Consider the following 15,434-nt stretch of genomic DNA (forward strand, 5'->3'; position numbering starts at 1 on the left):
AAGCTAACATAAACATAATTATAATAACGTTTAAGTGAAGATAGCAGATTTACAAGCTTGGAGATCTGCTATTTTCTACTACTTAAGTGCAACACTCTTGCATGGCGAAGGCGATACTTTAAAAAAAAACGAGAAAAAGTTTAAATAAAACGGAGACGCAAGGTTTTCGTCTGACTGCGTCGATAACATAGAGCTGACTACCAGAGTGTCACGCGGATTTTTGTTTCTTTTTTTTTGCTACAGCAAACTCCAGTGGGTTCTCAACCTATGGGCCGGGGCCAGCTCCGGTGGGGATGTGAGGGTACTGTAAGACGGCCCCCAAATAATTGGAGAATTTTTTAATGTTTATATATATCATGGTCATTAATTCACAATCGATGGAGCGGTCGCTAAAGATGGGTGTTGGGTGGGCAGCGTACGCTTTTCGAGATTTTACAAAGTGGGCGTGGCCGCCCGATCCCGGCTTTCAAACAAAGAGTTGAGAACCAACAGATTTTATGCGATGACGGTGAAATAAGCTTTCTGTAAACACAGATTTTTCCCAGACGCCGTTGTGAGACCAACAAGTATAAAACAATTGGACAAACCAGCTTCCATGTGGTAAACTCTAGAGACATGCCCATATTTGGTAGTTTATTTATCCACCCTCCCCACTTTTTTTTTGTTGCCAGGGGAAACGAATAAATCGCCGTTATGAAACGATAACGACGAGCAAAACGACGACAGATAAACATCGATTAGCGATGTCTTCATCACGAGAATCTAAATATGCTCGAAACTCCCAATATAATTATGTTTAAAATGCCACTTTGTGAACCACTAGTACTCTAGCAGCCATAGTGTGTGTGTGTGTGTGTGTGTGTGTGTGTGTGTGTGTGTCTGTGTGTGTGTGTGTGTGTGTGTGTGTGTGTGGGGGGGGGGGGGGGGGGGGTGCATTAGCCAAAAAATATCAGATCTACAAGCTTGTATATCTGATATGAAACGATATATTAAAATCTCTGCCATATGATTGCTGTGAGCTGTTAGTTCTTTTATCGCAAAACAAATGACGATAACGCTTAAAGTTCCATCCGTCGAAGCCGACGGCAGTCAAAAAAAAAAAAAAAAAAAAGACGTCCGATGGCGGACATGGGGGCGTGGCTGGCCGACATTTATGGGCGTGTCCCCAGGGACAGACTCCGCCTCCATTCAGTGCAACATGTTTTAAATCTGAAGACAACCGGTGTCCTCACAGTGTCAACGCACAACCAGTTACACACACTACAACAACACCACCAGTTACACACACTACAACAAGACAATAACACACAACCAGTTAGACACACAACAACAAGACAATAACGCACAACCAGTTACACACACGACAACAAGACAATAACACACAACCAGTTACACACACAACAACAAGACAATAACAGAACAATAGAAGAAAAATAAAACAATAGAAGAATAGAATAATACAATGGTTCTCAACCTGCGGGTCGTGACCCCCAGGGGGGTCCCCAGATGATTAACTTAATGTGCAACATTGTTTTCTCTCTCAACAGTAAACAAACCAACATAAAGTTTAAGTGTATAGAGGGTATCTGCACATTTCTAAAGTGACAATTTAAGAACTTTTTAATTCCTGTAAAATGACCAATTAAACATTGGCCAAATTGTCAAATAATAGAGGCAGAAATTGTGAAAATAGCAGATCTACATGCTCACGTAGATCTGCTATTGTCACAATAGAACCGAGTTATACAAAATGTAATGCTTCGACTCTTAGGGTGCGTTCGGAAATGTGCACTCAACGCACTGGTGTGCCTTGTTGTCGTTCGTTTATTCGGTGGACTTGGTGCGTTGTCGTTTGGAAATCCAGTGCGCTGCGCACCGGTGTGCTGAGTGCACGCACTGACCGATCCTACTCAGAAGATGGGGTTTGACGGTGTGGTGCGGCAGTGCGGTGTTTTGATTGGTTGGTTTTCATGGCGGTGTCTCGCGCTTCTCAGCTGTGAACATTGGCGTTGGAAATGAAAACAAAATGCACCATTTGCCGCTTTATTGGTCCTTTGGGCTTTATTGTTACACACGTATCAACGTGGAAACTAACAGCAGGTTGGCCAATGTTATGAATTAAATGACCTATCAATAGCAATGTTACGTTAGAAACTGCTGCTTTTAACACCCATGGAGCCAAACTCGTTCAGTAACGAGATACGGCCACTGGAGGTCGCTGTGCCAAAAATCAGTTGTCTCGTTGAGGAACGAGACAAAGGGTTAACTGTGCAGCGTGTAGCTGTGCGCATGTTGTGTTCCCTGTGAAAGACCCTGGTCCATACGTCATAACGTGGCTCGCACAGAAACAAAATGGAGCATCTAGGCTGCATACACTTCCATTCTATGCTGAAACATAAAAAGGACTTTATCTCTGAATAAGGTGCAAAGAACACCAGGGAAGCAGAGATCTGATTGTTTTCACGGCGACACTTTACCGCGATGGTCGGCCCCGGTTTGGATTTTAGTTTCGCGAGCGTTTGTAAACAAATGGATTATCTTCCTCAATCGTCAGCGGACACTCACGTGCACACGCACAAAGCTTCCGAGGCTCTTCAAAATAAAGCGTAAGTGAACGAGCCACACTGAATGCACTCTCAACGTCACCGCCCACTGCACTCACTACACTGAGCACACACCCGGTGCGCATTTCCGAACGTACCCTTAGTCCCCAAATAAAATATGATTATTTGGGGGGTCGCGGCCTGAAAAGGTTGAGAACCACTGGAATAATAGAAGAACAATAGGAGAATAAAAGAACAAAAGGAGAACAGTAGGAGAAAAATAGAACATCGAAGTCTGACGTCTAGATGGCGCTATTACCCAGGTTCACACTAGTTATTCTTTCTCCTAAGGGGAATCTTAGATCACCTCAAACCACGGAAGTGTCCCAGAAGTGTATTTTCCGACTTTCTTTCTGGCAGAATTAATAAAATCTTCACCAGAAACAGGCTATGTCAAATAGGAATGGATATCATAAACGACACGATATGTGAGTACTTTTCCCACGACTACCCGGGGTGCTATAGCGCCACCTAGTGGCCTCACGTCAGGACTATGCTGGTATATTAGAAGAACAATAGAAAACATGACCTTTATGACGTGTTCATTTTGAACGCACATTTTCCTTTAGTTTTAGTCTTTGGAATAGAATTCCACTGAGCTTTAGTCATATTTTAGTCATCTGAAATGTTTTAGTCTCATTTTAGTCGACTAAAAAGGTGTCTTTGGCGGTGCCTTGATGGCGTCGTGATGGGCTGATTTTACACTTGGTTGCATGCTGAAAATAGCAGATCTACAAGCTCACAACACGTCGCAGTAGATCGACTATTTTCAGAGCGCGACACCCAAGCCCAACCCAACATAAAATGTCTTGTCTTTTAGTTCTACCGGATCTCTTCTCCACTAGTCACTCCCTGACATTTTAGTCTAGCTTTTATTTGTTGATGATTGTCAGTATGTTTTAGTCCTTGGTTTTAGACGACATAGCTTAGTTTTTATTTAGTTCTTTATGTTGTTTTCGTGTAAAAAAGGGGAGTCGAGAGACGTTTTTCGTCTTAGTTTTCAGTCGACGAAATCAACACTGCTTCGTGAAAAACAACTGGAAAAAAAAAAACGTTAAGTGTCGGTTGTGGCGATGCTCTTTGACTGATTGACCTCCATGTCTGGAGGGTGAAAGGTCAAGGGTCATGGGGTCCTAGGAGGTCTCGTTGACGGTCCGATCCAGATGAAGCTGCACCTTACTGCTCTGCTCCACTCTGAGAGAGAGACATAGAGACACAGAGAGAAAGAGAGAGAGAGAGAGAGAGAGAGAGAGAGAGAGAGAGAGAGAGAGAGAGAGAGAGAGAGAGAGAGAGAGAGAGGGGGGGAGTTTTGTCAACAGTCATTCAATTGTTTGTAGTTTTATGTGACCAAGCATTCGTGACTGATTTTGAATAGAGACAATTTTTTTCATGTCACATACTGTACATACTGTACCATAGGCAAGGCAGTTTAGCTGCCACTATTCACCCGTCATTTCCCCCAAATACTGTAGATTATTTTAAGCCTAGAATCAAGCCACCCAGGAAAATCACGACGATTGCTGGGACAAACACATTTCTAAAGTAATGCGTTATGTAACAAAACTACTTTTCGCAGTAACTGCTAAAGTAGCTTTTCCCATTCAGTAACGCTGTTATAGTTACTGTGATTTAAATGGGTGTGTTACTGCGTTATATTATGTGATCAACTGTACAGTTTCCTCACCGTTTCCCCCTGCCTAATTAAAAGTAACTGAATTAAAAAACAAATTGTCATAACTAGTCAAAACTAAGGTCATGGGACCTTCGCAACACTCGCGCGGTGACGCGCTCGGTGGTGTCTCGCGTGGGTCAAGGACGCCTGTGACGGCGCGCCTCCGTCATGGTCAATAGAAAACGAGCGCTCCTTTTTAGAACTGTTGATTCCAAATCAAGCGGTGTAGACGGGTGTGTTTGGTTTGTAGACTGTGAGCAGGGTGTTTACCGGTGTAGTTCCACTACGATGTTGCTGTTGCTCCGTTGCTGCGTCTCGTTGTTGTTACTCCTGAAGGGCGGTATCTCCACGGCAACGCCAGGCTCCGCCCCCTTGGCCAGCTTGAGGGGCGAGGCCGGGGGGAGGGGCTTGTCACCCGGGGGGAGGGGCTTGTCCTGCTTCTGTTGCTCAGAGCGACGCCAGGTCGCCATGACGACGGCCGGCGCGTCCTCCCATTGGTCGGGGTAGTCTCCGCCCAGGCCCAGGAGGAGGGGCTGGTCGTCCTCGAAGGCAGAGAGCAGGTTTCTGGACTTTACTGTAAAAAAAAAACACAAATCACGTAAACAATGCTATCTAAAACAGGGGTTTTCAAAGTGGGTGACGGGGCACCCTGGGGTGCCGTGACGGCAGTCCAGGGGTGCCGCGAGATCATTTGATAATATTTGGAATTTATTTGGACTCTTGAAAAAATATTTAGTATCATTTTAATTAATTTTAAACTCATTTTAGTACAAAGTTATTTTCAGTCAGTTCTAACCAAAATGTCTATTATCTCAACGTTTTCCTTGCAACATAATGACTAAAATATCGTCACTGTCGGGCAGAAACCTCGTATCTCTAAGTTTCAAATGTGTACTTTTGGTAAAGCAAAGCCCTGCTTCATCATACAAGACTGTCACACAAAACTAGTGAAAACAGCCGATCTACAAGCACACAACGCCTCGCGATCTGCTGTTTTCACTAGTTTAGTATATTTTATAGATGATAAATACAAAACGAACGGTTTTGGACATACAAGGTTTCCACCCGACAACGACAATATGCTATAAATATAAGGTGCTGGGAGTGAAAATTATAATGAAGGGGTGCCTTGGATTAAAACAATATTTATGGGGTGCCCTGTGACAAAAAAGTTTGGGAACCCCTGATCTAAACCAGTAAGACTCCCTAATCGGGAGATAAGCGACCGTCAGGTCGCATACACAAACTTTAGAAGGCAATGGTAGCCAATCAGGAGGGAATATGGGAAATGGGACAGATCCATGTTGATGACATGACTTTAGACATACTGTGTACCGCTTTGCGTGATTTTAGGGCAAACTCTGTAGGAGCAGACTAGTGTCTAGTTCTAGTTGTACACACACACACACACACACACACACACACACACACACACACACACACACACACACACACACACACACACACACACACACACACACACACACACACACACACACACACACACACACACACACACACACAGCTTTATAATCAGTGTTATCATGTTTTATTGTTAAATCAACAGCAGCTTATTATGGAAATATATATTAGTGACACACACGTTATTAACATTTACAACTACTGTGGCTAAACACACACACACACACACACACACACACACACACACACACACAGGCACACACGTGCACATGTTAGTGTGTGTGTGTGTGTGTGTGTGTGTGTGTGTGTGTGTGTGTGTGTGTGTGTGTGTGTGTGGGAGGCAGCATAAGGCCAACTATTGACACAAATTGAATCAGGTGAATTGATATTATGGAGCTTATTATTAAATCTGCTCTCTCTTGTTGCTGAACAGAGCAGTGTGTGTGTGTGTGTGTGTGTGTGTGTGTGTGTGTGTGTGTGTGTGTGTGTGTGTGTGTGTGTGTGTGTGTGTGTGTGTGTGTGTGCGTGCATGCGCAAGTGTGCGTGCGTGCCGTGTGCGACCCGCGCCTGAATGTGTGTGTGTGGGGGGGAGGGGGGCAGTGCTGAGGTCAACTGCATCCATATTATTGTATTACGGTCGTGTCGTGTTGACCTGTGGTTATGGAATATGAAATACTGTTCAATAGTCTGCTGAATAAAATCCCATCTAGTTTTTGTCATGTTTTAGTCATCTGTTAGTCGACTAAAATGTGGATTTTAGTGGACTAACATGTATTTTGGTGGAACCTGACGCTGTGGTAATGCCTGACTTTGCCTGGTTTGCATGCTGAAAATAGCAGATGTACAAGTTCACAACGTCTCGTACTGTGACGCGTTGTGAGCTTGTAGATCCGAGCACAACCAACCATAAGATGTCTTGTCCTTTAGTTCTACTGGATCTCTTCTCCTCGAGTCTTAGTTCTACTGGATCTCTTCTCCGCTAGTCTTAGTTCTACTGGATCTCTTCTCCGCTAGTCTTAGTTCTACTGGATCTCTTCTCCTCGAGTCTTAGTTCTACTGGATCTCTTCTCCACTAGTCTTAGTTCTACTGGATCTCTTCTCCTCTAGTCTTAGTTCTACTGGATCTCTTCTCCGCTAGTCTTAGTTCTACTGGATCTCTTCTCCACTAGTCTTAGTTCTACTGGATCTCTTCTCCACTAGTCTTAGTTCTATTGGATCTCTTCTCCGCTAGTCTTAGTTCTACTGGATCTCTTCTCCTCTAGTCTTAGTTCTACTGGATCTCTTCTCCGCTAGTCTTAGTTCTACTGGATCTCTTCTCCACTAGTCTTAGTTCTACTGGATCTCTTCTCCTCTAGTCTTAGTTCTACTGGATCTCTTCTCCGCTAGTCTTAGTTCTACTGGATCTCTTCTCCGCTAGTCTTAGTTCTACTGGATCTCTTCTCCGCTAATCTTAGTTCTACTGGATCTCTTCTCCACTAGTCTTAGTTCTACTGGATCTCTTCTCCTTTAGTCTTAGTTCTACTGGATCTCTTCTCCGCTAGTCTTAGTTCTACTGGATCTCTTCTCCGCTAGTCTTAGTTCTACTGGATCTCTTCTCCACTAGTCCCTCCTTAACATTTTAGTCTAGTCATTTGAATAGTGATCGGGGAAACAAACAGGGGGGAACCAAAACAAATCGACGCCGCTTCTTCTGCTTCTTGCCGGTTTAGGCCAAGCCTAGACCGGATCACATGACCCGTTGTAAACCAATAGCAGGCTTTCCTCCGAGGTGTAAAGACTGGTGATGTGAGGTTATACCTGAGGTGGTGTAGGGCTCTTTGATGTGATTGGACGAGGCTGGGCTCTGGGTGACGGCGGTGGAGCAGGGCGTCAGACTGCTGGGGTAGAAATGACCCAGGAACACCGCAAAGCACAACACCACCACCTAGAGGACGGGAGGGAGACATTGATGAGCAAATGGCTGATAAGGAACATGTTATGCTGCATTCAAACTGAGAGAAGCCAAGCTAATGGTTTGCTTGGTAATTCAATGTATTCTCTATGCAAACCAGCTTTAAAAAATGTCAAGCTTTTTTTCCAGTTTGGAAATTTTAAAAGCTGGTTTAGAGAATACATTGAATTACCAAGCAAACCATTAGCTTGGCTTTTCTGTATGTGAATGAGGCATAAGACTCTATTTCTTTCCATGCTTTACCAATTATCCCTTAACATATTTTGAAAAACTTTTTTTTTTTTTTTCAAATAGCTGATCTACAAGCACACAACGTGTCGCTGTAGATGGGATACTTGAAATATTTTAAAATGTAGGGGTAAGGCAGGGGGTCCTCAGAGTTACTACAGGGGGTCCTCCAAATCTTTTAGTGATATAAACTTTTTTCTTTTTTATATTAACCACTTGAACCCTAGTGTCCATATTCTGAGAACTTTAGCCAAAAATAGCAGATCTAAAGCTCACAACGCCTCGTGCTGCAAGGCGATGTGAGCTTGTAGATCGGATATTTTTGGCAAAGAGGTTTGTTGTAGAGGGGAATAAGAGCAGACTAAGTACAGAGTGAAAGGTCAAGTTTATTAAGTATCGACGGTTCAAGTGGTTAAATATCTGAAAACACACATTGACATGAATCCAAAATACACTGATGATTGTGCTGTCAAACGATTAAACAATATGGAATCTATGAACAGGTTGTGGGGGTCCCTGCTTCATCTCTCTCTCAACTAAGGGGTCCCTGCTTCATCTCTCTCTCAACTAAGGGGTCCTTGGCCTGAAAACGTTGAAGACCCCTGTGTTAGTGTCTATACTAGAACTAGTCAAATCCAGCCTGAACCAGATCTGTGTCATATCCAGAGTGGAATCCCATCTGTTTAAATACGTCTAAACACAGACAGTTCACATGGAATCAGGTTTTTACAAATGTGACTTGAGCCACATCCAGAGGTGGTTTCACACCTGATTGAGATCTGATTTCAGGAGATGCGTCTCGGTCTTAACGCAGTAACCCGATCACACCGCCCAGGTCGCATATCGAACTGTCCTAAAACATCACTTGAGTCATGACGCCTATGTCGTTACAAGTTCAAGTTCAAGTTCATGTATGTATTTGTCCCATGCAGAAGGGTGATTTGAGGTCGACGCAGGGCGGCTTTGGGTTGACGTTGTTTAATATCAGACTGAACACACAGATCAGATCTGGTAACTGGTAAAAGCAGTGTGAACGGTCAAGACCAGAAAGAACAGATTCGATAAGTTAATGGGATTTGTCTGGATATGACTGCAAGTTTTACACATTAATACCAGGAATTATTTTATACTTTAGATATTGAAAAATAACAGATCTACAAGCTAGATCTGCTATTTATTTTAAATCGTGAAAATGTGTGCAAATCTTTGAATATATAATTTTCAAAGCAGACTTTTGCAACTCAAATGTTTGCTGTCCCTGGAACCACATATTCTGAGACGGGGGTCCGCAGGCCAAATACATATAATTCTGGGGATCCTTGACATGTAAAATATTGAGAACCACTGATCTAGAAGAAGGATTTCGAAGACATTTATACTAAAAATATTTTCTAAATACTTCTTTGTAGAATCGGGTCAAACTATTCAAAGACTTCAAAAATAGCAGATCTACAAGCTCGTAGCGCGCTGTGAGCTTGTAGATCTGCTATTTTTCAGACTTCTTTCGGTCATGACCCACACTTCATCATGACCACAGGTGAGGCAACACAAAAAAGAACAAACTAAATTAAATGTGATAAGGTTCCATTTATTTGCTACACATACAGCGACATTCATATTCACAATAACAGTGACGTTTTGACAGCAAATAATGACACATGGCCTAAAAACTATTTAAAAACAGTCATCGACCGAAACAACTCCCTCAAACTATCGTAGCCTACTGTACAACTATAGGCTACTGCTCCGTACCGCATTCATAAGATCCAGGGGGTCCCCAGCTAAATGATGGAGAGTTTGGAACCAAATGGACCCTAATACTGTAGATCTTTAACTCTTGAGAGAGTAAAATGAAAACAAATGGAGAATGTAAATCTCCATAGTAATCAATGGAGTGGTCATCCTTCTGCAGCCAACAGGGGAGGGGGGGAATAGCGACACCTGCTGGGCGGTTAATGAGAACTGCAGTCCTGATAACAAAATAATAATAAACATAAAACGTCCTTATATGGGCTTCATATCCAGAGAAGCTTCCCTGTCTTCTTCTTTGTACTCAAGATGTGTTTTTTTTTTATATTTATTTATTTCACATTTTTCCCCAAAAATTGTCCATTGGAGTATTTCTTGTCCCCTCCATGTGTGTGTCTTCCAACTCGTTAAGTTTCCCACCTTACGAGCAACAGTGGACGGCGCCTTCAGAGCAGAACAAGCTCTGGCACTGTCAGCTTGTAGATCTTCTTTTTTTTTTTATAGGTAAAGCATAAAATAATGGTTAATGCGTTCCAGGTCTGAATGGACTCAATAAAAACAGGCGGCAACGTCAAAACTAAATAAAACATTGCAGAAAGAAAATGTGCAAAAGAGTCAAGTTTCCAAAATATTTTGTTTGTTCTCTCTGGAACTGAAGGTCCAATCGTCTCCGTTCAGAGCTTGTTGGATGCAGGGCTTTCAGGACGTTAAGTGCACAATGACACCTTTTCAGGTTCTCGGGCTTAAAATTAAGGTAATTGTTCGGGCCGGGTCGGCCCACTTGGGCCCAGTCAGGGCCCAGTTAGGGCGGGGCCTCATTTTCAGGCCCGTTGACAACAGTGTCTTCAGGTGGGTGGTCCTCCAGTGTTGCTATAGCAACACCTCGGAACCCCAGAGTCCAACGCCATCTTGCACGGTAAGCTCCGCCTCCTGATATGGCACAGGAAGCTCCACGTCCTTATTTGGCACAGGAAGCTCCGCCTCCTTATTTGGCACAGGATGCTCTGCCTCCTTATATAGCACAGGAAGCTCCACGTCCTTATTTGGCATAGGAAGCTCAACGTCCTTATATAGCACAGGAAGCTCCACGTCCTTATTTGGTACAGGAAGCTCCACCACCTTATTTGGCAGAGGAATCTGCTCCTCCGTATTTGGCACAGGAAGCTCCGCCTCCTTGTTTGGCACAGGAAGCTCCACGTCCTTATTTGGCACCGGAGACTCCGCCTCCTGGTTCCGAGCGTCTATAAATCCGGCGACGGCCTAGTGATTGGTCTATGTGAGATATATGTATGGAAATATATGATTTATATGTAGATAAGTACGTATAGCAGGTATACATGTACATACAATATGATATATATTAGGGCATTCACCAAATATATATAAAAAAAAAGAAAATCTCTTTAAAAAATATATAGTCTATAAAGCTTGGCTAGATAGGAAGTCATAGAATGAGTTGTCAATGCCCCTAGTGGACGAATTTGTTAATGCTCTATACCAGGGCTTCTCAAACCTTTTTAGGCTGTGACAACCAAAATAAACATATTTGAACTGGGGACCCCCACCCTGACAAGCACTTGGAATTGTAGGTAATACATTTAATGTGACTCGGTTCTGCAGATAAATATTGTGAAAATGCTTAATATTTGACAGTTTGGCCAGTCGTCCTGTCGAATATTCGACTATTCGGATACTTTGAGGTCGAATAATTTGAATACTTAAATATCACTATTCGTGAATGCCCTAATATATATCATATTTTATTTTATGTTTCACAAAGAATAATAAAAAAGGAACAGTTTCCACGTGACAGTGAAGACATATGAAATATATATGAATACACAGTATGTCTATAAATATATGAGATGTGTATGTGGTATATAAATAAATTAGTACTTCACAACAGAATCATCCTGAGGATGCAGCACGCACGCACGCGTGCACGCGCGTACACGCACACACACACACACACACACACACACACACACACACACACACACAGGGCTAAATGAATTATACATCTAACTAAATGCTAGGCTGGTAATGAACCAACCAGATGCTTTCAATTCAATATCCTAATCAATGTTTCATCATCAATGTTTCATCATCGCTACCTATTAGCACGCACGCACGCGTACGCCACACGCACACACACACACACACACACACACACACAGACAGAAAAAAAATGCAGAGATTTCCTGCCGATTACACACCCACACATGTAGATCTAGATATTAATGACATACTGTAGGTGCAAGGGCGCAGCCATGGGTGGGCCATGGGTGGGCCCATGTAGAAAGCTGGCCCACCAATCGATTTTGGCCAAGAAATTTAAAAAAATACTAGTAAAAATGGAAAATGTAATGATGGTGCATCTTTTACACTAGCAGCAGTTGGCTACTGTGTGTTTGGAGGGGGGAGTGTTAGTTTAGATTTGTATTTGAAAGATCATCTAAGCATATTTAGCTTGCTGCTAAGCAGAAATTACATTTTAAAATATATTTTCATGAACGGAAATGCCAGTTACGCACCGTTCATAGGTGTAGTTTCAGACTCTATATAGCATTTGGAGATTGTGGAATAGTTAGGGTTAGGATAGTCTTGCGTATCCAGACGACTATTCCACCATCTCCGAATGCTATATAGAGTCTGGAACTACAGCTCCCGAACGGCGAGTATCAGAAGTAGCCAGTGCTGCACTGAACTGTACTACCATTGGAAACATAACAGAAACACACTAGCACAGACAGAGTCATTCTAATGAACCGTAGTCCCATTGGAAACATAACAGAAACACACTAGCACAGACAAAGTCATTCTAATGAACTGTAGTCCCATTGGAAACATAACAGAAACACACTAGCACAGACAGTCATTCTAATGAACGGTAGTCCCATTGGAAACATAACAGAAACACACTCGCACAGACAGAGTCATTCAAGCTGCATATTCTTGTTATGGGTGTATAGTTTAACACATTAAACGCCCACGTGGTGCCCACGCGCCAATCTCTTTGATGTTTACGAGTGCCCAACGACGCGTTGACGTGTTGTACAGTAAACTATACTGTACTGTAGCTACTGTACTTGGCTACCGCGGTGATGAAACAAACTCCATTTCCCAACATGCAGCGCGAAATTACGTCACCCGGACGTGCTGTCTGTCTCGTTGACTTCCTGTTTAGCGGCTACACAAAAATGCTGTTTTCTCCGGATTCTTTTCCTTTTTTCTTTTGTTCTCAAAACGGCGGCCTCTTCTACCGGCCGTAACACAAACGCTGTGGCTTAGAATTGATAAAAAAATGGTCCTGACTGAAAGAAAAGATTTTCGCAAAATAAACAGGACATGCTTGGATTACATTTACTCGGATTTCAAATTAAAAGTTGAATAATTCTGGGCACCCGCTGTGTTAAGAAAACATTTGAAAACATCATGGAAGTAATACCAGTAGGACTTGTTATTGCTACTGCACCAAGGGAGCAGTTGCGTCACATCCGCTTTATCTCACACTCATCGTATCTATTTCCGTGGCCCAGACTGTATGCCGGGAGCATTTGCAAATCGCGGAGGCAACAGTCTGGCCACGCGAGACTAGGGTTAGGAGGAAATGGGTCGTACAATCAAACAGGAAGAGGAAGTGCGTCTTACCATGAGACAGGAAGAGGTCTGTGTGGATCGGGGAACCTTCCCTGTGACCACCGACTGAAGAGACTGAAGCTGCTGCAACAACGACCTGGACGAGAGACATAGAGAGACAGAGAGAGAGAGAGAGAGAGAGAGAGAGAGAGAGAGAGAGAGAGAGAGAGAGAGAGAGAGAGAGAGAGAGAGAGAGAGAGAGAGAGAGAGAGAGAGAGAGAGAGAGATGTTATAGACAGATGTATTGTTTATCACAGCTCCACAAATCATGTTCAGCCCAGATTTGGCTCTAAAAAGGGTCAAACTCGTTCTCCTGCTATACCACGCCCTGCCTTAACCCATTTAGGCCTAGAATTATTGACTGCTTTAACTATTGAAAAATCGCAGGTATACAAGCTCACAGCGCGGCACCGAGTGCCGCGCTGCAAGCTTGTAGATCTGCTATTTTTGAAAAAACATGAACATTTTTTGCAAATATTTGAATATCTCATTTTTAAAGTGAACATTTGTAACTCAAATATTTTGTTCTGGGGGGTCCCTATTACAATATTTTGAGATGGGGATCCGTGGCCAAATACATATCATTTTGGGGGTCCTTCACATGAAAAGGTTTGAGAACCACTGACACAGTAGTCTCTCAAGAACAGACTAACTGAGCTCCATTTAAGTGAAAAGGACCTTTTCTTTGATGATGGCTGGCCAGATTGCTGACATAGAAACATAGGTTTTTCAAAAAACCTTAGAAGGATTCAAAAGACACTTCTAATTTTTACGATTTTTCAAAAATATCAGATCTACAAGCTTGTAGCGCGGCACTCGGTGCCGCGCTGTGAGCTTGTATATCTACTATTTTTCAATAGTTAAAGCATAAAATAATGATACACAATATGTGTACCCGTTCTAAATGGGTTAAAGGAGTGAAACTGTACCTTTTCCTATGAAAACTAACAATAACGTTTTCAATCAATCAATTACCAATATTGAGACGGCACGCGCTGAGAACAGCTGACACACATTAGCTCACAACTGCGTCGCGGACGCGACCGTTGTGAGCTTGGAGGTCTGCTTTTTTCGCCCGTTCTCTGCGTGCGACACCGTCGCAGAATGGAGCATGAATTAGTCTTCCAAAGCATTCTTCCTCCACACTGGGAGGAAATGATGGATGCATTTTTACTAGTGCTGTGCAAGTTAAATAAAATAATCACTGTTATGTTAATCGCGATTAATTATTTTAATCGCATATTTATATATTATAGCCATTTGGCCTTTGGACACTCTCAACATTATTATCTCAACTATTATTTGGGGAGGTCTCCAGATGATTAGCTTATTGTGCAATATTGTTTTCTCACTCAACAGTGAACAAACCAACATACATATACAGGGTATCTGCACATTTATAAAGTGACAATTTATAATTGTCTCACAAGTAATTAACTAAAATGGTTAAACATTGGCTACAATATTGGCTATTTTGGCTACAAAGTCCATCCCTGTTGATATAAAATATAATTAAAGCATAAAGGTGGATACAACAGTAATCAGATTAAGTAAATTAAGCAGATCCTTGTACCCATCAGCTGCAGTCTGTTTAATGCAATACCATTATGATTTATTTGGGTTTTTAAAAGATTAACATACTTTCACATAAGCCAGCATATTTATTCTACTCCAAAGTTAATAGGGCCACGAAAGACTTGAAAGATATCCCTCTAAGTTACATTGTGAACTGATAAAAGCTGATGACTTATTCATCTCATTTTACATTCATCTCATGAGCGTGCACATACTGGTTCTTATCAATGTATATAAAATGGTGCTTTTATACAGCGCCTTTATCTAAGAGACTTTACAATAGATTGTGAATTACTGGTGTGGTGGTGGTCAAGTTTATGTAACATGATATCGTGGACAGAAGTACATTTTAACACTCTGTAAGGTAGTTCTGCCAAGAATAATGGTCAGACACTAGAGTTATACTGTGTGGCTTCAAGGCCTCTGGGACGAGCTGTACCATAACAAGATAGGCTTTACCAAAACCAGTAAGACTCCCTAATCGGGAGATAAGCGACCGTAGGTCACTTATCTCCACAAATAGAGCAAAAATGTGTTTTTCCAAAATCTTCCTGATCCATGTTGATGACATGAGTGTAGACATACTGTGTAGTGA

At 42.4% G+C, this 15,434-nt stretch overlaps 1 protein-coding gene across 1 annotated transcript in view; it reads right to left on the reverse strand.

Annotated features, from left to right (window-relative positions):
- Positions 1-931: 931 nt before the first annotated feature.
- creb3l2 (cAMP responsive element binding protein 3-like 2) overlaps positions 932-15,434 on the reverse strand; it is a 77,404-nt gene continuing 62,901 nt past the window's right edge. Inside the window, exons 9-12 of the mRNA XM_080754544.1 lie at positions 13,277-13,361; positions 7,495-7,621; positions 4,546-4,849; positions 932-3,797 (exon numbers count right to left, since the gene is read on the reverse strand). Of these exons, the coding sequence (XP_080610670.1) occupies positions 3,737-3,797; positions 4,546-4,849; positions 7,495-7,621; positions 13,277-13,361 (577 nt within the window). The 3' untranslated portion in view covers positions 932-3,736. The remainder of the gene's footprint in view (positions 3,798-4,545; positions 4,850-7,494; positions 7,622-13,276; positions 13,362-15,434) is intronic.

The sequence above is a fragment of the Nannobrachium achirus genome, assembly GCF_963921795.1.
Source record: "Nannobrachium achirus genome assembly, chromosome: 23".
In the NCBI taxonomy this organism is placed as follows: domain Eukaryota; kingdom Metazoa; phylum Chordata; class Actinopteri; order Myctophiformes; family Myctophidae; genus Nannobrachium; species Nannobrachium achirus.